Here is a 25,053-nt window from a genome sequence, read left to right as displayed (position 1 = left end):
GGAACAGGGCATATCCCTTCCAGCCACCTGCCATAAGCCGCTCATGGCAGGGGGCTGGGAGCACCCCTACGAGTCGAGCACCCCAGCCCTCTGTCCTGACCCCCCCACACTCAGCCTTCTGCCCTGCACCCCCCCACACACACCCAGCCCTTTGCCCTGACCCTTGAACCCCCCACACCCCCAGCCTTCTGCTCTGCACCCCCCAGCCCTCTTCCCTGACCCCTGAACCCTCCCACACACTCAGCCTTCTGCCCTGCACTCCCACACTCCCAGCCCTCTGCCCTCACCCCTGAACCTCCCCACACACCCAGCCTTCTTCCCTACACCCCCCACACCCTCACTGCCCTCTGCCCTGACCCCTGAACCCCCCCACACACCCAGCCTTCTACCCTGCACCCCCACTGCCCTCTGCCCTGACCCCTGAACCTCCCCACACACCCAGCCTTCTGCCCTACACCCCCACTGCCCTCTGCCCTGACCCCTGAACCCCACCACACCCAGCCTTCTGCCCTGCACCCCCACATCCCCCAGCCCTCTGCCTTGACACCTGAACCCCTCCCCCAGGTCTGGCGTCCCGGCCACAGGCCCTGCTCAGCCCGCTGCCGGCCTAGGTGAACAGAACCCCAGGCTGGCAGCAAGCTGAGCAGGCTGGTGGCGTAAGATCAGCATTTTAATTTTAATTTTAAATGAAGCTTCTTAAACATTTTGAAAACCTTGTTTACTTTACATACAAAAATATATTATATAACTAAACTAGACTTATAGAAAGAGACCTTCTAAGAACATTAAAATGTATTACCGGCACGCAAAACCTTAAATTAGAGTGAATAAATGAAGACTCGGCACACCACTTCTGAAAGGTTGCCGACCCCTGGTCAAGATATACCACATCTAACACTTCCCCCCTATCCACAAGGCTTGTTATCCTCTCACAGAAAACTGTTAGGTTGGTTTGACACTATCAGTTCTTGACAAATACATGTTGACTGTTACCTAGAAGATAATAAGGTTATAAGTATTTGCAATCTGATTGCTTAATTATTTGCTCCATTATATTTCCAGGTAGTGAAATTAAGATGACTGGTCCATAATTCCCTGGATTGTCCTTATTCGCCCTTTTTTATAGATTGCCACTACATTTGCCCTTTTCCAATCCTCTGGAAGCTCACCCATCTTCCATGACTTTTCAAAGATAATCACTAATGACTCAGATATCTCCTCCATCAGCTCCTTGAGTATTCTAGAATGTATTTCATCAGGCCTTAGTGACTTGAATACATGTAACTTATCTAAGTAATTTTAATGTGTTATTTTCCTATTTTGGCCTCTGATGCTACCTCATTTTCACCAGCATTCACTATGTTAGCTGTCCAATCACTACTAAACTTTTTGGTGAAAACTGAAAATAAAAAGCCATTTAGCACTTCTGCCATTTTCACATTTTCTGTTATTGTCTTTCCCAATCATCCCAAAACAACAGTTCCACATTTAGTATCCGAAACTGCTTTGCTGGCTACCTAGGTCAGCCTCTCTGTTTACCTGGGCACCCTCTATTGCTCCAGGGTCGTTTAGATTGAATGTTACCTCCCATTTAAATGCTGGCATTCAGCCATGGGTGGCCCTTTGCAATTCCAGCTTGTGGTGAGTTTACATAACTGGATTTCAAAACCAAATATTCTGTAACTATGCCTCATGTTTGTGCCTGGTCCCATACTGAGGTCCTGTATTTCATTGCCCTGTGAGGAGAGGATCATATCCGGGCCCATCCAAACAGAGAAGGGCAGGGATCTGGCCAGGAACAACTGCTGGGGATGATGGAGAAGCACACAACCTGCCTGCAGAACATAGTGGCAGTATGTTCAAGGAGAGTGCCTCTGCTTAGCCATGTCCTGCAACCCTTTTCCTCTGATAACTCTGGTTACTGGGCTACACCCTTTACTTCACCAAATCCAAGGAACAGACCCTACCTTCCACATTCCACACTCCAAGACTACAAGGGGAAAAGTGCATACTGGAAGAACATCTTAATTACATCACTCACCAGGCATAGGCTCTTCTACTGCCATCCCACACCACAAGATAGAGAACATTTTTCATCTCCCTCCATACATAAATCTGTGACCTCAAAAGCACATACTTGAGTACTCTCAGAACTTTCTCTTTTTTTTACTTTTGCACTGGGTTTTTAATTTTGCATCATGTTATGTTTGTTCAATAAAACTTTTACAATTCACAATGTTCAAGTTGGTGTCTATTTCATTTATTAAAATTTCATTGAAAATGTCATGACAGTCATTGTTTTTATAAGAACCCTGCATGATTTAATAAAATCTTCATCTGACATATACTAAAGTCCTTCCACCACTATACAAAAATGTCAACACATGAGCACTAATCAGGTGTACTAGCTGCTCACAATTTGTCCTAATCTCAAAGTTCGCATTTAATGCATCCGTGGCCAGTTGCTGCATTTCATAGACGCCACCTTTCTGGCTGTTCAGCAAGGCTGCCCACCTCCTTCTCCAACCCATCAGAAAGTCTCTTTTCCTTGTTCTCACATATGTCATGCACAACAAAGAAAGCAGATATCAAAGGGGTGGGCAAACTACGGTCTGCGGGCCACATCCGGCCCGCAGGATGGTCCCGCCTGGCCCCTGAGCTCCTGGCCCAGGAGACTAGCCCCCGGCCCCTCCCCTGTTGTCCCCCATCTCCTACAGCCTCAGCTCGTTTGCTCCACCACCAGCACAATGCTCTGGGCGGCAGGGCTGTCAGCTCCTGGGACAGCACAGCTGCAGAGCCCGGCCTGACGCAGTGCTCTGTGCTGCGTGATGGTGGCGGCAGCAGCAGCGTGACCCGGCTCCAGCCGGGCGGCTCAGCTGAACGCCACCAGCCACCGGTGCTCCAGACAGCGCGGTAAGGGGGCACGGAGCAGGGGTGGTTGGATAGAGGGCAGGGGAGTTCGGGGTAGTGATTGGGGAGAAAACAGGAGGTTGAATGGGGGCAGGGGTCCTGGGGACAGTCAGGAAGGAGGGGGGTTGGATGGAGTGGCAGGGGGCAGTCAGGGGCAGGGGTTCCGGGGGCAGTCAGGGGACAGGGAGAAGCAGAGGATGGATGGGGCAGGGGTCCTGGGGAGGCCGTCAGGAATGAGAGGAGGGGTTGGATGGGGCGGCGGGGGTCCGGGGGCAGTCAGGGAACAGGAAATGGGGGTGTGTGGATGGGGCAGGGGTCGCAGAGGGGGTTGGATGGGGCAGGAGTCCCGGGGGGGAGGGCAGATATGAGGTGGGGGCCGAGCCATGACCCCCTCCCCTAACCGGCCATCCATACAATTTACGAAACCCGATGTGGGCCTCAGGCCAAAAAGTTTGCCCGCCCCTGAGCTATCAGTGCTAGTTAGCTGAGCCCAAAAGTGGCAGTCCACCATGTGAAGCCATTCCAGGAAAAGTTCAAGTAAAAGTGTCTACTCAATTTCAGCCATCTCCACCTCAGATGCTTGTATCACTCTGGTTCTGAAGTCACTGAACAACTTGATATATATGTGCAGCAGCCTGTTTATATTAGGCATCATGAGGGTCACAGCACTCAGCAACTTTTCTCTATGCTTCCTGACAGTGTTTTGAAAAAGGCACTGGCCTGTAACAAGATGGATGAAGGGATAAAATGAGAGGAATCATGGAAATTATTTAGTTTGACCACAAGTTTCACAATTCCTGTGTCTTCCGGTTGGTATCCCACAAAGAGCAGTGAGGAAAATTCCAGAATTTATAAGGCCTAGTGATAGAGCAATGCACCATAGGATGTCTGCCCAGAATGTGGAACAGTTATTTAAAAACAACATAGATCTTTTGGACATAATTATCCCACACAGAAGTAGCTTAACTGGGGATAATAATGTGGTGTGGACACACGGGTGATGAAAAAGTTGTCCTGCATCACTTAACACAAGTGATGCCCTTAAAAGGAACCCTTTCTCATCTCTCATTGCCACACCCATGTCATTTGAAATCATTAATTCCCTAGCTCCACTGGCAGGGAGGCAAAGGGGCAAAAGCATTGTGAGGACTTACTGTATCGCAGCGTCCTGGTAAGTGTCTTAGTCTTTGCGTCTAATGATTTAATAGCAAACCAAAAACAAAGGAAAATGCTGCCTGTAGAGTTTTCTACCACACCACATTCTCGATTTTGGGGAACACAACACCTATATAACAGCACAACAAAGACAGCAGATCTCTCCACCAGAAAATAACCACAGCATAAGAAGAATTCCCATGTATGGCATGCTGGGTATGTGGATAAGAAAGGGAGGGGATGTACTGGAGGAGGGAATGAGTATGCTAAGGGTACGTCTACACTACAAGACTATTTCGAATCTACTTAATTCGAATTTATGGAATCGACCTTATGAAGTCGAATTTGTGTATCCACACTAAATACACTAATTCGACTGTCTGAGTCCACAGTAACGGGGCCAGCGTTGACTTTGGAAGCGGTGCACTGTGGGAAGCTATCCCACAGTTCCCGCACTCCCCACTGCCCATTGGAATGCTGGGTAGAGCCCCCAATGCCTGCTGGGGGAAAAAATGTGTCGAGGGCGGTTTTGGGTAACTGTCATCATTGAACCGTCACTCCCGCCCTCTCTCCTTGAAAGCGCCGGCGGGAAATCTGTTCGCGCCCTTCTTCTGGTCGGTTACAGCTCGGACGCCACAGCACTGCGAGCATGGAGCCCGCTGCGATCATCGCTGCACTTATGGCCGTTGTCAACTCCTCGCACCTTATCGTCCACCTCTTCCACAGTCAGCTGCTGAGAAATCGGGCGAGGAGGCTCCGGCAGCGCGGTGAGGACAGGAAGTCACAGAGTGGCGCAGACCTTTCACAAAGCAGGGTACGCCGCGCAGTGGAGATCATGGTGGCAATGGGTCAAGTTCATGGTGTGGAACGGCGATTCTGGGCCCGGGAAACAAGCACGGACTGGTGGGACCGCATAGTGCTGCAGGTCTGGGATGAATCACAGTGGCTGCGAAACTTCAGGATGCGTAAGGGCACTTTCCTTGAACTCTGTGACTTGCTGTCCCCTGCCCTGAAGCGCCAGGACACCCGGATGCGAGCAGCCCTGAGTGTGCAGAAGCGAGTGGCCATAGCCCTCTGGAAACTTGCAACGCCAGACAGCTACCGGTCAGTAGCGAACCACTTTGGCGTGGGCAAATCTACCGTAGGGCTTGCTGTGATTCAAGTAGCCCACGCAATCGTTGAGCAACTGTTCTCAAAGGTAGTGACCCTGGGAAACGTCCAGGTCGTCATAGATGGCTTCGGCGCGATGGGATTCCCAAACTGCGGTGGGGCTATAGATGGGACTCACATCCCTATCCTGGGACCGGCCCACCAGGCCAGCGAGTACATTAACCGAAAGGGCTACTTTTCTATGGTGCTGCAAGCACTGGTGGACCATAGGGGACGTTTTACCAACATCTACGTCGGGTGGCCGGGCAAGGTTCATGACGCGCGTGTGTTCAGGAACTCTGGTCTGTTTAAACGCCTCCAGGCAGGTAGTTTCTTCCCGGACCACAAAATAACGGTTGGGGATGTGCAGATGCCTACAGTGATCCTCGGGGACCCAGCCTACCCGCTAATGCCCTGGCTCATGAAGCCCTATACAGGCGCCTTGGACAGTGAGAAGGAGCTCTTCAACTACCGGCTGAGCAAGTGCAGAATGGTGGTGGAGTGTGCTTTCGGACGTCTCAAGGGGAGATGGCGGAGCTTACTCGCTCGGACCTCAGCGAAAAAAATATCCCCATTGTTATTGCTGCTTGCTGTGTGCTCCACAATCTCTGTGAGTGCAAGGGGGAGACCTTTATGGCGGGATGGGAGGTTGAGGCCAATCGCCTGGCTGCTGATTACGCTCAGCCAGACAGCCGTGCCGATAGAAGATCCCAGCGGGAAGCGCTGTGCATCCGGGAGGCTTTGAAAGATAGGTTCCTCGGAGAGCAGGGTAACCTATGACTCTCCAGTTGATTTACAGAGAAGCTGAACCTGAGCCTGTTTCAGGGACTGTTGACTTCGATCTGTGGTTACATACCCCGTTCTCCAGGTTTCCCCCCTTCCAACACACGTTTTAAAATAACTTTAATGGAACACTGATTATTAATAAAGTTTTCTTTAATTATGAATTCCTGTTCAAGGGTTGAAACATGGACGCGGACTGTGGTGGGTACGGTGTGCACTGATGTACAGACCGCTTCTACACTAGAGGAATGACAGGCTCCTGCTCCTACAGCGGTCTCTGGGGGGAGGATGGTTGCAGGTGGGTGTGCAGGAAGGGGTGGGTTTGCAGGAAGGGGTGAGGGGTGCCGTCTTTGGGACGGAGTTTGGATGCAGGCTCTGGGCTGTGGGTTGGGGCGTAGGAAGGGGTGAGGGGTGTGTGGGAAGGGTGAGTATGTGTCCGTGGATGAGGGCTCTTGCTGGGGCTCAGGGCATCGGAGAGGCTCGTAGCTAGGGTGGAAGGGCATGGTAAGGGCAGCCTGCCTTGCCATTTGTGGAGGGCAGCCTGCCTTGCCATTTGTGGATGGCAGGCGCTAGGGCCCTGGGGCAGCATACACCTCAGAGACTGACCCGGGGCAGCATTCACCTCCCAGAATGACCCTAGTGCCTAGTGACTGCAGTCTGTGTGTGTCCTGCTGTTGATCCTGCCCCCAAGTCTGTACCCTGGTAATGGAGGCTATCCTATGAAATTAAACCCCCCCCCCCCCCCCCCGTTCACACAAAGTCTTCTGACAAGGAAAACGTGACGGAAACAGTGAATAACAACAAACTACTTTTAATACTCAACTACACAGTGGGGGATGAAACTTGGATTTGGGACTGGGTGATCCAGGAAGGGAAGCACTTCTCATACTTTAGGGAATGAGAGCTGTTTGGTACATGAGCGCTCTGCTGGGGTGGAGTGACAGTTTTCACGGCCCCTAGCGCCCCTCCTTCTTGTGATTTTGGGTGAGGGGGGGACAGGACTTTGTGGCGGGGGAAAGCGGTTGCAGATACAGTTCAGGGGGGCTCTCTGCTCCTGCCTGCGGTCCTGCAGAACATCTACAAGGCGCCGGAGCGTGTCCGTTTGCTCCCTCATTAGCCCAAGCAGCGTTTGAGTCGCCTGCTGGTCTTCCTGCCGCCACCTGTCCTCCTGTTCGCTGTGTGAGCGCTGGTGCTGACATAGGGTCTCCCTCCACTGTCTCTGCTCGGCCGCCTCGGCTCTGGAGCAAGCCATCAGTTCCGAGAACATGTCGTCCCTAGTCTTTTTCTTTCGCCGCCTAATCTGCGCCAGCCTCTGTGAGGGGGATGCCGGGGCAGTTCGTGAAAGAGCCGCAGCTGTGTGATGGGAAAAAGGAAGTGATTTCCTTGAAAAGATACATGTTTGCGAACACTGAACACAGTCTAGTCAGTTTCTGTGAACAAGACCATACAGGGCACCTAGTCTCACGAGCTCTCAGGACAAGTTCGAGATTTCGGAATATGCTTTCATTGGCTGCGGTCTTGCACAGGAGATCGGACAAGCGGGGCGGTACAGCTGAATCCGTGTAGCAGCCAGGCCTGGTAAGCACTACACTATAGGCTGCTTAACAGTTAATGGATAGCTGTGCCCTCCCACTGAAGGCAATCTGTAAAGCATAAAGTCTGACCCTGTTCCAGCCCCTCGCGGCTGTGCCCGGGAAAGATCACTGTATGCTTTTCCTCTGCGGCCTCCAACACGTGGCTGTTAAACGAAGGTCATTGCTATGCAAAGTAAAAGTCAAGCATTCACAATAGTAACAGTACACTAATTGCCCTAATTAGATGCAGCAGTCGCCGAACGAGATTACCCTGAGGCGGGTCACTCGGAGAGAGAGAGAGAGGATGCTGATAGAATCCCTGCACAGACCAGGACCGTATGCTGCCATGCTGGTGGAGGCAATGATTCCGCTGTACATTAGGATGGCCTGGCGCGGAAGAGTGTGCTTCCACGGAGCACCAAATAAGGCACCTCTCCCCAGGAACCTCCTGCGGAGGCTTTTTGAGCTCCTGTACGAGAGCTTCGTGGAAGTGTCCCAGGAGGATTTCTGTTCCATCCCTATATGTGTGGACCTTCTTTTTATATAGTTTTATATGGAAAAGTTTTTATATAGTTTTAATATATTTTTTATTCCTGTTTTTAAAAAAATAAAGGTTTCCATGTTTATAGCACTTACCGACTGATCCTTCCCCTGATTCTGAGTCTGGGTTAACGGCCGGGGAGGGTTGGTAGGGGATCTCTGTGAGGGTGATGAAGAGATCCTGGCTGTCGGGGAAAGCGGTATTGTAAGCGCTGTCGCCTGCGTCGTCCTCCACAAACCCTTCCTCATCTTCCCCATCGGCGAACATCGCCGAGGAACTGCCCCTCGACACTATCCCATACTCAGAGTCCACGGTCACTGGTGGGGCAGTGGTGGCAGACCCACCTAGAATGGCATGCAGTGCCTCATAGAAGCGGCATGTCTGGGGCTGGGCTCCGGAGCGTCCGTTTGCCGCTCTGATTTTTTGGTAGCCTTGTCTCAGGTCCTTGATTTTCACGCGGCACTGCATTGTATCCCGGCTGTATCCTCTGAGTGCCATGGCTTTGGAGACCTTCTCGTAGGTCTTTGCATTCCATTTGTTGGAGCGCAGCTCCGAAAGCACAGACTCATCGCCCCACACAGCGATCAGATCCAGGACTTCCCGGTCTGTCCATGCTGGGGACCTCTTTCTATTCTGGGATTGCATGGACTCCTCTGCTGGAGAGCTCTGCATCGTTGCAGGTGCTGCTGAGCTCGCCCCGATGTCCAAACAGGACATCAGATTCAAAGTGCCCAGACAGGAAAAGGAATTCAAATTTTCCCGGGTCGTTTCCTGTGTGGCTGGTCAGAGAATCCAAGCTTGGACTGCTGTCCAGAGCGTCAACAGAGTGGTGCACTGTGGGATAGCTCCCGGAGCTACTAAGTTCGATTTGCATCCACTCATAGCCTAATTCGAGATAGCCATGTCGAATTTAGCGCTACTCCCCTCGTCGGGGTGGAGTACCGAATTCGAACTAAAGAGCCCTCTAGGTCGAATTAAACGGCTTCCTGGTGTGGACGGTTGAGCGGTTAATTCGAATTAACGCTGCTAAATTCGATTTAAAGTCCTAGTGTAGACCAGGCCTAAGAGGACACTGTCCTCCAAACTATTCTGGTCGGCTGCAATGGCCCATAGATGCACAGTATAAGTTAAAGCAGACAACTAAATATTGACAAACTTTAGAAGTGTTTGCATACAAATGCAAAAAGTTTAAATACTAAAATGGATTAACTTGGGTGCCTGGTATTAAATGAGGATATTGATATAACACACATCACAGAAACTTGGTGTAACCATGATAATCAATGGGACACAGGGTACAAAATATATAGGAATGATAGAGTAGGTCAGATGGTGGGGGGATGGCACTATATGTGAAAGAAAGTATAAAGTATCATAGAATCTGTATGGACAGAAATTCCATGCTTGAATAATAAAAGTATAACAGTAGGAATGTACTACTGATCACCTTGACCAGGAGATCAGAGAGGCTACAAAAACAGAAAGCCCAATAATAATGGGGAATTTCAACTATTTCCATATTGGCTGGGGATGTGTCACCTCAGGATAGGATGCAGATAAAATTTTTAGATGCAATTAATGACTGAAGTAGCATTAGTGATTGCACTATTAATGAGGCAATTCTTGACTTAGTCCTAAGTGGTGCACAGAATCTGGTCCAATAGGTGAATATAACTCAATGTAATTAAAAAGACGGTTACTCACCGTAGTAACTGTTGTTCTTCGAGATGTGTTGCTCCTATCCATTCCAGTTAGGTGTGCGCGCCGCGCGTGCACGGCATCTCGGAACTTTTTTACCCTAGCAACTCCGGCGGGCCGGCTGGGCGTCCCCTGGAGTGGCGCCGCTATGGCGCTGAATATATACCCCAGCCGGCCCGTCCGCTCCTCAGTTCCTTCTTGCCAGCTACTCCGACAGTGGGGAAGGAGGGCGGGTCTGGAATGGATAGGAGCAACACATCTCGAAGAACAACAGTTACTACGGTGAGTAACCGTCTTTTCTTCTTCGAGTGATTGCTCCTATGCATTCCAGTTAGGTGATTCCCAAGCCTTACCTAGGCGGTGGGGTCGGAGTGAGACGTGGCGGAGTGTAATACCGCGGAGCCGAAGGCTGCGTCGTCTCGAGACTGTTGCACCAACGCGTAGTGGGAGGTGAAGGTATGGACCGAAGACCAGGTGGCCGCTCGACAGATGTCCTGGATCGGAACGTGGGCCAGGAAGGCAGCCGACGAGGCGTGCGCCCTCGTCGAGTGTGCGGTGAGGCGGCATGGCGGCACGCGAGCAAGCTCGTAGCAGGTCCGGATACACGCGGTGACCCAAGAGGAAATCCGCTGGGAGGATATCGGCTCGCCCTTCATGCGGTCAGCAACCGCTACGAACAGCTGGGGCGAACGCCGGAAGGGTTTAGTCCGCTCGATGTAGAAAGCGAGCGCCCTGCGGACGTCGAGGGTGTGCAGCTGTTGCTCCCGAGGCGAGGCATGCGGCTTCGGGAAGAACACCGGGAGGAAGATCTCCTGGTTGAGGTGGAAGGCCGACACCACCTTTGGGAGGAAGGCCGGATGTGGTCGAAGCTGCACCTTGTCCCCGTGGAAGACGGTGTATGGTGGACCCACCGTTAGAGCACGGAGCTCAGAGACTCGTCTCGCTGATGTAATGGCGATGAGGAAGGCTGTCTTCCAGGAGAGGTAGAGCAGGGAGCACGTGGCTAAGGGCTCGAAAGGAGGACCCATCAGCTTGGCCAGCACGAGGTTCAAATCCCAGGTCGGGGCAGGACGCCGCACCGGCGGATACAAGCGGTCCAGGCCTTTAAGGAAGCGGGAAACCATCTGGTTAGAGAAGATGGACCGACCTTCCACGGATGGACGAAAGGCGGACACTGCTGCCAGGTGAACTCTCAAGGAGGAGACCGCAAGACCTTGCTCCTTAAGGTACCAGAGGTAGTCCAGGATAGTAGGGACCGGGACTACGAAGGGATTGAGGCCTCGTTGGTCACACCAGAGTGCGAACCGCTTCCATTTCGCCAGATAGGTGGAGCGAGTGGAAGGCTTTCTGCTCTCTAGCAGGACTTGCTGTACTGCCGCCGAGCAGTCCCTCTCTGCGTGGGTCAACCACTCAGGTACCAAGCTGTAAGATAAAGGGACTGCAGGCTCGGATGGCGGAGCCTGCCGAAGTCCTGGGTGATGAGGTCCGGCCACAACGGAAGGGGGATGGGATCCCGAACGGAGAGCTCGAGCAGCAGGGAGTACCAATGCTGCCTCGGCCAGGCCGGAGCTACGAGAATGACGGTGGCTCTGTCCCTCCGCAGCTTCTGAAGCACTCGGTGAACGAGCGGGAACGGAGGGAAGGCGTAGAGCAGGCGATCCTTCCAGGAATACAGGAAGGCGTCCGACAGGGAGCCCGGCGAGTGACCCCGGAACGAGCAAAACAGGTGACACTTCCTGTTCTCCTTGGACGCGAATAGGTCTACTTGGGGAAACCCCCACCTCTGGAAGATCGTGTGTACGACGTCGGGGCGGAGAGACCACTCGTGGGAGAGGAACGACCTGCTGAGATGGTCGGCCAGCGTGTTCTGCACTCCCGGAAGAAAGGACGCTTCCAGGTGAATGGAGTGGGTCACGCAGAAGTCCCACAGGAGCATCGCTTCCTTGCAGAGGAGGGAGGAGCGGGCTCCGCCCTGCTTGTTCACGTAGAACATTGCTGTTGTATTGTCCGTGAACACTGTCACACAGCGGCCTTGCAGGTGGGTGCAGAAGGTGCGACAGGCCAGACGGATCGCTCGCAGCTCGCGTACATTGATGTGGAGAGCGAGCTCCTGCGGCGACCACAGACCCTGGGTGTGAAGGTCGCCCAGGTGAGCCCCCCAACCGAGCGCTGAGGCATCCGTGGTCAGCGTGGCGGACGGGCGAGGCGGATGGAACGGGACTCCCGCACAGACGACCTGCGGGTCTAGCCACCAGTTGAGGGAGTCGAGGGTTGGCCTGGAGACTGTGACCACCATATCGATGGGATCGCGATTCGGTCGGTACACCGACGCGAGCCAAGACTGGAACGGGCGGAGGTGGAGCCGCGCGTACGCGGTGACATACGTGCATGATGCCATGTGGCCTAGGAGGCGGAGGCAGGAGCGCACCGTCGTGGTCGGGAAGGAGACGAGGTCCCGGATGATGGAGACCATGGTCTGATGTCGAGATTGCGGCAGGCAGGCTCGGGCTATCACGGAGTCGAGGACCGCTCCAATGAACTCCACCCGCTGTGACGGAACCAAAGTGGACTTCTCGGCGTTGATGAGAAGCCCGAGCCGTCGGAAGAGGGACAGAATGTCTGTCAACTGGCCCATCACCAGCTGTTGAGACTGACCGCGAACCAGCCAGTCGTCGAGATACGGGTAGACATGTATCCGACGACAGCGGAGGGCTGCGGCAACCACCGCCATGCATTTGGTGAACACCCTCGGTGCGGTGGAGAGCCCGAACGGCAACACGGCGAACTGGTAGTGGGCGTTGTTGACCATAAAGCGGAGGTAGCGTCGGTGAGGAGGATAAATCGCGACATGGAAGTAGGCGTCCTTCATGTCGAGGGCGGCAAACCAGTTTCCCGGATCCAGAGAGGGAATGATGGTCCCCAAGGTAACCATGCGAAACTTGGGCTTGAGCAGGAACTTGTTCAGCTCGCGAAGGTCCAGGATAGGACGTAGCCCCCCTTTCGCTTTGGGGATGAGAAAATAACGGGAGTAGAATCCCCTGCCCCGCCTGTCTTGAGGCACTGCTTCTATGGCACCCATGCTCAACAGAGTCTGAACCTCTTGTAAGAGGACTTGCTCGTGAGAGGGGTCCCTGAAGAGGGACAGGGAGGGTGGGTGGGAAGGCGGGGGTGAAACAAATTGAAGGCGGTAGCCCGACTGGACTGTTTGAAGCACCCAGCTGTCTGTTGTTAATTGGGACCACGCCGAAAAGAAATGGGAAAGGCGGTTGTAAAATAAAGGGGAAGGATCCGGTAGGGAGAGTGATGGGCCGTCCTCGAGCGTCCCATCAAAAGGCCTGCTTGGCCCCCTGAGGGGCCTTGGACGAGGCCTGGCCCTGGCTACGCCGATTGCCGGAAGGACGACGGCGATTTTGAGCCGGTCGCCGGCTATTGTACGGCCGATAGCGTTGCTGGTAGAAGGGCCGGGAGGGTTGCTGCCGGAAGGACCTGCGTTGTGTCGCCGGCGTGTGCATCCCTAGGGTGCGGATGGCAATGCGACCGTCCTTTAGGGTCTGGATCCGGGAATCCGTCTTTTCGGAAAAAAGACCCTGCGTGTCGAAGGGCAGGTCCTGCAGTGTATATTGCACCTCCGGTGGCAGGGTGGAGGACTGCAGCCAGGCGATGCGCCGCATCGACACGCTGGAGGCTAAGGTCCGAGCTCCGGAGTCCGCAGCGTCGAGGGCGGCCGTGATGGAGGACCTAGATGATCTCCTTCCCTCCTCTAACATCGCCGTGAACTCCTGGCGGGAGGCTGACGGCAGGAGCTCCGTGAACTTTGCCAGGGACGTTAGGATATCAAAGACATATCTGGCTAGGAGGACCATCTGGTTAGCAATACGCATCTGTAGGCCACCCGCCGAGTAGACCTTGCGGCCTAGCAGGTCCATGCGCCGGGCGTCCTTGGACTTAGGCGCAGGGGCAGGTTGACCGTGCCTCTCGCGGTCGTTAACCGACTGCACGACCAAGGAGTCCGGGGTCGGGTGGGTATAAAGGTACTCATAGCCCGTAGGGGGAACTGAGTATTTACGCTCGACCCCGCGGGCCGTGGGAGGGATGGAAGCGGGTGTTTGCCAAAGCGTGGTGGCGTTCTTTTGGATTGTTTTCACAAAGGGCAACGCCACCCGCACGGGAGCGTCCGCACCAACCACGTTGGTAATGGGGTCCTCGTCCTCCTGGACCTCCGCTACTGGGAGATCCATGGCCGTCGCCACCCGGCGAAGCAGGTCCTGATGGGCCTTCAGGTCAATGGGCGGCGGCTCCTTGGTCGAAGCACCAGCCACCGCCTCGTCCGGGGAGGACGATGAGGACAAGCCCTGCACGACGGCCTCCTCCGCAGGGGCTGCTGACTGCGCCTCGGCTGGGTCGTGCTGCATGGAGGACCGGCGGTCCGGCGGAACGGAGGGCTCACGTCGAGGTGAAGGGGCCGCCTGGCTAACCGTTGCCTCGGGGACCCTGCGCTCGGAGGCCGAGTCTCTCGGGGGAAACGGTACCCCCTGCGCTTCATACTGGGCCCAGGGAACCCAGAAGCCCCACTTTTGAGCCCCTTGAGGATCACCGTGAGGGGTCGGTGGTAAGTGCGCGTTGCTGTCAGCGCCGGAGGCCACCGATGCCGGGCGGGATGGCCAAGGAGGTGCTGAGGCGCTGACGGATTGTACCGCCGAAGGCGGTAGTCTGTCCGCAGACGGTGCCGAGAAACGGTGTCTGTCCATTCGGTACCGGGACGGTGACCGAGACCGTCGGCCACCGCGGTGCCGGGAGCTCGACCGGTGCCGGGAGCTCGACCGGGAGCGGGATCTGCGGTGCCGGGAGTGGCTGCGGGAGTCGCGGTGCCGGGAACGGTGCCGGGACCGAGACCTCCGACGGTGCCGACGCGACGGCGATCGGGACCTGGATCGGTGCCGAGAGTGTGACCGGTACCGGGATGACGAACGGTACCAGGACTCCGATCGGCGTCGGGATGGCGACCGGTACCGGGACGGCGAGCGGTGCCGAGATCGAGATCGGCAGGATGGCGACCTTCTTCGGGACCGGGAGCGTGACCGGGACCGGGAGCATTGTCTGTGCCGGCGGTCCGCGGAGGGCGGCCGGATCATCATTGCCGGTTTTCCGGCAGATGCGACAGCCCGCACCGGCGGTGCCGGGGGCCGGAGGCTCGGTGCCTCTACGAGCTGTATCAGCTCACGCGCCGCGGAGAATGTCTCCGGCGTCGACGGCAGTCGTGGCTCAACCGCGGACGGTGCCGGGGAGCGTGGCGGTGCCAGACTCGACGGCCCTTGCGGCGCCGGAGTCAAGGGCCCGGTGCCCGCCTGGTGCACGGCCACCGCAGGAGTGGCAGGTGGCGCAACAGTCTTGGCTGAGTCCTCAGCGCGGGACTTAGCGATCGCCTTCGCCAGCCTGCGCTTCCTAGCAGGCGAAAGGGAGCGGTGCCGGGTCTTCGCGGTCGCTGGCTGAGGCTGCGGCGCCACGGTGCCGGAACGGCTCAGAGCAGCCGGTGCGCTCTGCACCGATGAGGCTCTCGGTGCCGGCGCGGTCGGTGCCGGGGGCTGTAACGACGCCTCCATGAGGAGCTGCTTAAGTCTATAGTCCCGCTCCTTACGTGTTCTCAGCTTGAAGGCAGAACAGATCTGACACTTGTCTGTCCGATGACCCTCGCCGAGGCAACGAAGACAGGCGTCGTGCGGGTCTCCGATGGGCACAGGCCTCTGGCAGATTGCGCAGGGCTTAAAGCCCGGTGCCTTGGGCATGAGCCCGCACCGGGAGAGGAAAGGGAGGGGAAACCCCCCTAACCTTAACACTAAACCTAACTAGCTAACTATAACAACTATCTACACGAACTATGAACTAACTATATACAAAAAACCTTTAGCGAGAGCTAGGGTAGTGGAGGACAGAGAGCACTCCACAGTTCCAACTGGCCGGCACGGGCGGTAAGAAGGAACTGAGGAGCGGACGGGCCGGCTGGGGTATATATTCAGCGCCATAGCGGCGCCACTCCAGGGGGCGCCCAGCCGGCCCGCCGGAGTTGCTAGGGTAAAAAAGTTCCGAGAATGCCGTGCACGCGCGGCGCGCACACCTAACTGGAATGCATAGGAGCAATCACTCGAAGAAGAATTTAACATCCTTGTAGGGGGGAAAATACCAAAGCAACCCAGCAGAGTAACATTTTAAAAACATAAGAGCAGCCATACTGGGACAGACCAATGGTCCATCTAGCCCACTATCCTGTCTTCCAATTTGTTTACCTGCCGCGTCTGCAGGTTCGGCCAATCACGGCTCCCTCTGGCTGCGGTTCACTGCTCCAGGCCAATAGGGGCTGCAGGAAGCAGTGCGGGCGAGGGATATGCTGGCCGCAGCTTCCTGCCGAGCCGCGTGCCAGAGGTTGCTAACCCCTGATCTAGCCCTCTCCTAATAGTTAAGGCTGTTTATGTCACAGAGGTCATGGAAGGCATGGAATCCGTGACTTCCAGATACCTCTGTGACATTCTCTGCTTCAGGTCCAGGGGCTGCAGGACTCTGGAGCTGACAGCCAGTGCGGCCCTGGCAGTGTTCCAGCCACAGGCGACAGCAGTGACAGGGGGCCCTCTGCAGTTCCAGTGACAAATTCCTGAGGGGGCCCTCCCCAGGGTTCCAGCGACAGGCGACAGCCTCGCACAGGGAAGGGGGGACGCCTCTGGCAAGCAGCTGGAGTGTCCCATTTTCTCTTTGGGAAATATGGTCACCGTGCAGCTCCTAGCTGCCGTAGGCGGAGGGGGAATCCCACAGCTCCCAGACACCATGGTGCTGGGGGAAAACCATGGAGCCGTAGCAGCAAAAGTCACAGACAGGTCACGGCTTCCATGAATTTGTGTTTATTGCCCATGACCTGTCCATGACTTTTACTAAAAATACCATGACAAAACTTAGCCTTACTAATAATTTCTAACATTCTGTTTGCTTTTTTGACTGCTGCTGAACACTGAGTGGACGTTTTTAGAGAACTATGCACCGTGACTCCAAGATCTTTCTTGAGTCATAACAGCTACTTTATATCCCATCATTTTGTATGTATAGTTGCAACCCTATTTTTGTATGTATACACTGCTATCCTTTCCCGCTCAAGTGTCTTCGAGATCAGACCTGTTTATGTATATGTGACCATGTCAGCCTCTAGTAGCTACAATCTAAAAAAAGCTATACTTCCTAATACTTCTATAAAACCATATATGTTTTGATAGGTTATAATTAGTCAGTGGGCTCACGAAGCCTTTGTTTTTGTATTAGCACAATTTCAATTATCACAGTTTGTTTTTTCTACAGAAGGACAACATGAGAGCCAACTCTAGTTTTTAGTTTTCACTTTACAGCTGAAAGGAATGTAGCCTTTAGAACAGGGGTAGGCAACCTGCGGCACGCAAGCTGATTTTCAGTGGCACTCACATTGCCGGGTCCTGGCCACTGGTCCGGGGTCTCTGCATTTTAATTTAATTTTAAATTAAGCTTCTTAAACATTTTAAAAACCTTATTTACTTTACATACAACAATAATTTAGTTATATATTATAAACTTAGAGAAAGAGACCTTCTAAAAATGTTAAAATGTATTACCAGCACGCAAAACCTTAAATTAGAGTGAATAAATGAAGACTCGGCACACCACTACTGAAAGGTTGCCGACCCCTGCTTTAGAATATGGAGGATTTTATACTTTCCAAGTTTCCCCTGATAGACTTCACTAAAATAAATATAATATTTTTCTCACCTTTGAATAATTTTGCCCTGCTTCTAGTACTACAGAGATAAAAAAATAAAAAACATGCAAATTCCAAGCTCAACAATACAAATATACTTATAGGAGCAAGAACTAAATGATGTCCTCTCCTTCTCTGAAAAATTGACAAAACACACACTGAAGAACATGCAGTACAAGAGGCACAACACAGCTAAAGATATATACGGGAGCATACTGTAAACACACTCCCAACATTGCTCAAATTCAAATACAAGCCCACAGGAAAGCAATCTTCAGAGTAGCCATAATTAATATAGAAACATATACATGTAGCACACAGGAAAACAGCTTCAGCAATGCATGAATATACATAGGAAGAGGCAAAAGTAGCCTTTCAGCATTGTCAATATCCACATAAAAGCATATGGTAAACCAGACCCTCACATAAGCAAAAATGCATATAAGAGCACAAAGGAAACTGGCCCCAACATTGCAAAAAAAAACCCATATTTTAATGAAAGGGGTGGGTTGGGCTTCAAATGATGTGGTGTTTGTTTCAGATAAATATTTAAAAGTTCAGATGCTTACCCAAACTATCCAATAGACCCTTGAGAGACCCTCCCCCATACCTGTCTTCCTACCTGGTGTTGTCTTTTGCATGGAAGTCTGGTGTCATTCTTCCCTGACACTGGCACCATCTGAGGTGAATGGCTGATCTTCACCACTTCCAAAACACTCCCATCCCACACACAGACTGCCCCACCCCCCCAAACCCTCCTTCTACCAACACCCAGGTTCATAATCCTATACTGAGAGCTCAGTGAGGGATACCTCTGGGGGTCAGGATGGGCTTGGAGAAACCAGGGACAGTCCTGGGAGTAGGAGATAAATTAAATCAGTATTCCTATCGTCTTTCCTCCTTCCCCAAATCTGGAAATGGAAAGGGATTCACAACACCTAGTCTTGAGATCTGAATCTAACACACTGAATCTGACATACCCCAAAGTCAAGAGGTGTGTGGTTTGGATCTGATGTTCTAATAGAGGCTCAATGTTAGTATTTAAAGCCTCAAATAATATATTGTAGGAACAGCCTACCTGTTTCCTCCTTTGTGTCTTTTCACAGCACTTAAGACTAATGAGGTTGGAGGTGCTTGCCATCCTGTGGTACAATTTCAAGATGAGAAATCCCTACCTCATCTGGGTCATCCTTTCAATTGACACTCAAGGCATTTTTGTTTCCTTTTCCACTTGTGACTGGTTGTTTTATTCACTGTAAGTTTGGGTTGGAGGTGATTTCCTCTTCTCACCCATTCAGGAATTTATTGGCCTATGTTTGCCATTTTTAATGGGGATGTTTCAGATTCTTGAACACAAACATCATCTGAATGTATTTATTATTGTTTCTCTCCACTTCTGCTCAAAGAATTTATTTTAGTCTTTATCTGAACTCTCTATGAAACTGCTCTTCATATCCAAAGGCAAATCATTCTGTCTCTGGCAGACTTGCAGATGGAGCAGATAAATCCCCATTTCTGGCAGACTTCATGAGACTACTCTAGTCACAATATCTTGTCTCCATTAGGCCTGAACACAGTCTCTCTCCTGATCATTGGGCCTGGTTTCTCCACCACTTATGGGGCATCATACTCTCATATTTATTCCACTAGCTGATTTTTGCAATCATTTGGAAGGGTAGGGGTACTTCTCACTCTTCACTTGCTTTCTAGGTCTCCTAATTACCTCATTTTGCTGCATCCTCCTCCCTTTGGCCAAATGACCAAAAACCTTAAAATTCTGCTGTTTCCTCCCTTGTTCTCCCCATCTCTTAAACACTCTAATTATTTTGGCCAAAAAGACTATAGAAAAGACTGTCACTCAAGGGGGCTGTGTTGTTACCCCATTATACTGTATTCAGACCATCCAATAGCCTCAGGAACTCATGGTCTATCCAGCCTGCAGACTCCCTTCATCACTCTGAGCCATAAAAGATTCAAACCCCACAAGCAGGCATTTGGCTAGTACTCAAGGCTTGCACACTATCCTGTAAAAGCCAGTTGTTGGGTATGGATAACCACGTTGCCCTTTAATGAAGATGCTCCCTTCCAGTGTAGTGCTGGTGATAAATCATGGTAGGAGAAAGGCCAGCCTGTGGTACTTTTAAGTTTTAAACATGAGGGAGACTAATCCTGGCAACCTCAGATCCGATCCTCTTCTTCCATCAAACCTCTTTGGATGCCCAAGGCTGCCAGGCGCAGATAACAGCCTTTGGTTGATATACACCGTAGAGGTTTTATTGAGGGCTGTAGCTGCTTACCAAGCACTTGCAGCTCCCTCTCCTCATTCCCTCTCGCTTTGCCCCTTCTCTCCTCATGCCCACTCCTGCGGCCCCCGGCTGAAGAGTAAGGCAGGCTGCGGGCACGGTGGCCCAGCACGGAGGCTCCCTGTCGCACACACAAAGGGGTGGGCGCACTAGGGTCCCTCTCTCCCTCGCGTACTTCACATCTACGGACACAGGTGGCGCCAAAACAAAACGGACGGCAGACCTGGCCGCGCGTGCGCAGTAGAGCCACTCAGCTCGCTCAATCAGAGAGGCTGGCGCTCGTTCCACGCAAGCGCACTGAAGCTATCCTAGGGGTGACTCAATGTTAAGTCTAGAAAAGTCAGTTAAAGCCCTTCCACCCGCCATCTTAGGTACGGGGAAAGCCGGAAGTGGTGGGCGGGGTCGCATAGACCCCACCCACTCCAGACTGGAAACGGAAGAGGTACCTCAAGACAGGGCTTCTCTAGGCGATGGGGTGGTTTGTACTCTATGTTGCCGATCGGACGCATGCGCTGCTTGGGAGGGCAGCCGGAGAGAGAGCCGCTAGTAGCGCCTGTGCCCAGGTGGGTGAGGGGCGGGGGAGCTGGATTCGTGGAGGCGCAGTGGAGCTGCGGGAGAAGGTGAGGAGGGAGCCTAATGGGGGGTGGTGAGCGCAGAGGGGGGCACACTTAAGGTGGGGGCTCAGGGGGGATGACGTGTGGGGGCTTGAGGTGGCGGCCTGATGGGGGCATAACCGGGTCAGTCGGGGGGGGGGGCATTTAGGGTGTAGCGGAGAAGAGAGCCAAGGAGTGCAAAGAGGGGGCTGTGTGATCCGACATCGGGGTGTCCAGCGGGCACTCAGTTTGGGGGTGTCCCGCAAGGGCTGTGGTGTGGCCCTGCTGTTGCCTGCAGGCTTAGCCGGGAACACGTGAGCCTCGAGAAATGGTGTTGATGATAATGACACCGCTTCCGTGCGCTGTGCTGAGATGATCCCACATCTTACTCGAAAGCCCTCCCTTTTTAATGATATGTATGTCTGTTACCGATAACAGTCCTGGAGACTGAATTCCTCCCCTTATTCCTGGAGGGAGCACACAGGAAAGGCATACTGGTGTGGCAGCTTCCACTGCCTATCTTCTGTGCTTAGATTGCTGCCTTCCCTGTGCTTAGATTGCTCACGAGGTCATCAGTTCAATTTATACCAATTATGATGAGGGGGGTGTTGTGAAATAGACTCCTGCTCACTAGACTTGGACCTACCTATTTATTTCATATGTGCCACTGAGCAACTGCTGGATGGTAACAGCTTTCACTGGCTAAGTGATCTGAGCCAGACTAAAAGCAGTGAATTAAATGTATGAGCTTTAGTATCCTATTAAAACTCCAGAGTTGCATAGCTCCTAGTGCTTTAAAAAACAAACAAAAAAAATGGTGTAGGGGGAATGAACAAATGTTATTGCTCTCCCTGTCACACTTCCAAATTTTTCCCATTTAAGTGATACTGTGATCGAGCCCATGGGTGATATATTCTTGTTTTACCCTTTCCTAATCTCTTAAAGGGATAAACCCTTCGATGTGACTCAGTCTCCGTTTAAATGGTTAATGTGTCTTATCAGTATGTATAAACTGATTACAAAGAAACGCCTCTATGTGTTTCAGGGAGGGATAAGTGATCAAGAAAGAGATGGGGCAATGATTCCATCTCTCTCATTCACTGAGTTGGGGTCCATATTTATTTTTAGTGAGCGATAATCTCTTATTAATTTTATCTAGAGCTAAATGTCAGATCATATTTTTATTTACTGTAAATGTTAATTTCACCCGTGATGTAAGAATCCATCAGATACATACTTTCTCAAACTGTATTTCCCCATGAGTAATAAAAATTCTTCAGTAAGAACTTAACTAATGATTTTGTTAATGATGCACCGCCTGGGGTAGAATCTGGCTTGCTCTTCCATAGTTACATTGGCTCTGTAAATGCTAACAGGTCAGCAGATATGATTAAACATGCAGATAGCAGAAATGGAGGGGGAGGGAAAGGATCATTAAAGATATACTCTTTCACTAAGCATTAGTCTGTCTGTCTTAGTTTTACCTAGTGTTAATCGTCATAATATCTCAGCACTATTATCTAATTAACCTGTGTAACTCACTGCCATAAGATGTCAAGGCCAAGAACTTACAGTATCTAAACTTCCTAGAAATTCTGCTGTGGATAAGGAAACTGTTGCCGGCACAGAGGCCCGAGGACAGCAACAGTGGGGGTTCGTTGCCCGGTGTGCGCAGCACTAATTAACACACCAGGGTGGAGAAACAAACCAGGTTTATTTGAGCCCAAATAAGGTGCCAGGGAGAAAAAGCATTCTCAAATCCTGCACACCCGCGCGCAGGCGGGGTCCCAGCATTTATACCCCCCTTTTTTGTGTAAGCCTTTTGTTTGGTTTTCCCCCTCACCCCTCCCTTCCCAACAGCAGTTACTTTAAACATTACATCTCAGCGTGTTAGAAAAGTTCCCATTCGCAAGCTTATCTATGGCCTTCACAGCACAAACGCATACAGATTTTCCTCCCCCCCTCCCCCTCCTCCCCGCCACTTTTGCTGTTTCAAACTCCTGCATCTGCAAGCTGAGACAGCTGACAGTTACACATTTTGCTTGCAGTCTGTTAGCATCTTAGGCTGGTTAAAGTTCACAGCATGGAAGACCTCTGGTTCACTCAGGCCTGCAGTCACAACTTTGGTTTACTTAGGCCTAGTGACACCAACAATTCCCCCCTTTGAGAATACTCAACAAAGTTTTGGCAAGTTTTCTCAAAATTTAAAGACAAAAAGCAATGAAGCAAGCTCTGCAGAAATATTTACAACTGCTCTTATGAGCTTAATCACCCCCAACCCAAGAATGAACGCATGGACAAAAGAGTGGAATGTTCATTTAACAACTAAGGGATTGGGGCACTGACTATAAATCAGGTAGGTATACCAAGTGGTTTAATTTCCCAGATGTCTCGGTGAATAATTCAGTCCCATATGCATGCTCCCCATGGACCCAGCAGGATTCGGTATGTGGGAGCCCACACCCACCCTAACCGGTCCATATGCTTGGAAGGAGCACTGTGAATGTCCACACTTCCATCCAGAAAGTGTCCAAGTATGTCTCCATGACCACAGATCAGATGGTACTCCTGATGCGTCTGTAAGGGCAGTGGGCCAAGTTTTGTGCTTAAGATCACTCGAAATCCTGAATTTCTAAACATACTAGATCCCACTGCAATGCCTTCCCAGCCTCAGTGATATTCAATACCATCTCTGTCAGTAACTTCTGGGTCATAGAACTAAGGGTGGAAATGACATGTAACTCACCAACTCCAGCCTGTACTTAAGATAGCTGAGTTTCAAGAATAAGGCTAGTAGCCTGTTCTAGTTGGCCCAATTTCTTATCATGTTCTTGGCTTTTAAGAATATTCCAAATGGCTGTTGTACTAGTGGCCCCTAGCCCACAGGGATTTGGTCAATTCTCTTTCTTTCCAGAGGAAATAACCCAGGCCCTCTGTTGTGCTAATCTAATGGCAGCCCCTTGTGAACAATCTGGGTATGTAGAAGTGATTTGAAAACCTGATAAGGGCAATGTCATTTAAAATCCAATTAGGGAGGGCAATACATACTGAAGGATTTATCCAAAACACAGGGCGCAGCCTGTAGAATAAACCCCAAAATCCAATCAATACCACATTCCCAAGCATGGGTCCCACAAATTTTTTTCCTGCCAGTGTATAATTCTTTGTTTTTTCACCAGGGTCAGTTCTCAATGTCCTTTTTGGTCAGGAATTCCTGGACTTTGGCAATGTCAGTGGAGTGAGTGTTTCTTCTTCTTTCCCGAAGCAGTCGTGGTTCAGCATCCTACAGGGGAGATTACCAGGACATCATCCTGTAATGATTTTGCTTCTTCTAGAAAAGTTTAAAGGCACAGTAGTTTGTCAGTGGACAAGGGAGAGGTTGCTAGTACGTCACCTTGTCCTTTTTCCCTGCTGTCCAGAAGCACAGTAGAACTAGAAGAAAGAATAGGCTAATTATCAGTAGGAAAATTCTTCTGATGTGGAGGGGTCTTTTTGAAGTGAGAATCCTGGGTCCAAGCAGTCAGTCTTTGGCACTTCACAGCGGGGTTGGTAGTCAACAGGACTTGGAAAGGGCCTTCCCAGCGTGGAGCCAAGGCAGTCTTTCGTTGATGGATCTTTATGTAGACCCAGTCTCCTGGTTCCAACGAGTGGCAGGGTTGCACAGGATCCTTCGGTAGTGCTTCCTTCACCTGTGTATAAAAAGACTTAACACATTTCATTAGTGCCTGACAATACTTAAGCATTATGTTATCTATCAAATGAATGTCCATCTGAGCTAGGGTTAGTGGGGGTGCAGCTGGTAGTCGCATTGGGCATCCTGTCAAAATTTCATGAGGGCTGAGTCCAGTTTTTCAATTGGGAATGGCTCTCATACTCATCAGTGCCAAAGGAAGGGCATCTGGCCACTTTAAGTTTGTCTCAGCACAAATCTTGGCCAGTTTATTTTTAAAAATCCCGTTCTGGCATTCCACTGTCCCAGCAGACTATGGGGGGTGAGGGCAGTGAAGGTTGTGTTGGATCTGCAAAGCTGCACATAACTCCTTTACAATCTGTCCAGTAAAATCAGTTCCACGATCACTGTTGATACTCACAGGGATGCCAAAACGTGGTACAAAATCTTTAAGCAAAATTTCACAACAGTCCTGGCATCTGCTTTCCTGCAGGGAAAAGCGTCAACCCAATTGGTAAATACATCAACTAAAACTAATACATATTCATAACCACAACATTTAGACATTTGAATAAAATCAATCTGAATATTTACAAAAGGTCCCCAAGGAGGAGGGTGGGCTGCCCGGTGCACACCAATCTCGTTTAACTGCAGCAACCATCCCCCCCTTTCCTTGGTAGTCAGCCAAGTCTTAGCTGTGAGCAGTGTCCTTAACGGGGGCCAGCGCCTTATTCTTAGACTGAGTATGTTAGCTATTCTTTTTCTCAGTTAACTCATTCTTTTTCTTTTTCCATTTTGGCTTCTTAACCTACAAAGGAAACTTTTACTCTTTACTTATACACCTTTTGTTAACAATGAATACATATACATTGCTGTTATACAGTACATTAGTCTTATTATTCAATGTATGCC

At 51.5% G+C, this 25,053-nt stretch overlaps 1 protein-coding gene across 6 annotated transcripts in view; it reads right to left on the bottom strand.

Annotated features, from left to right (window-relative positions):
* The window catches only part of ANGEL1 (angel homolog 1), a 351,420-nt gene extending 331,336 nt beyond the window's left edge, over positions 1–20,084 (bottom strand). For 2 of the 6 annotated variants that reach the window (XM_045012141.1, XM_045012140.1), the window contains exon 1: positions 18,654–20,084. In XM_045012141.1, coding sequence (XP_044868076.1) covers positions 18,654–18,716 — 63 coding nt within the window. In that variant the 5' untranslated portion in view covers positions 18,717–20,084. The remainder of the gene's footprint in view (positions 1–18,653) is intronic. The other 4 variants (XM_045012135.1, XM_045012146.1, XM_045012134.1 and 1 more) reach the window with 4 other exon arrangements.
* Positions 20,085–25,053: the final 4,969 nt, after the last annotated feature.

Source organism: Mauremys mutica, chromosome 4 (genome assembly GCF_020497125.1).
Source record: "Mauremys mutica isolate MM-2020 ecotype Southern chromosome 4, ASM2049712v1, whole genome shotgun sequence".
Taxonomy (NCBI): domain Eukaryota; kingdom Metazoa; phylum Chordata; order Testudines; family Geoemydidae; genus Mauremys; species Mauremys mutica.
This window is presented reverse-complemented; position numbering and strand designations above follow the sequence as displayed.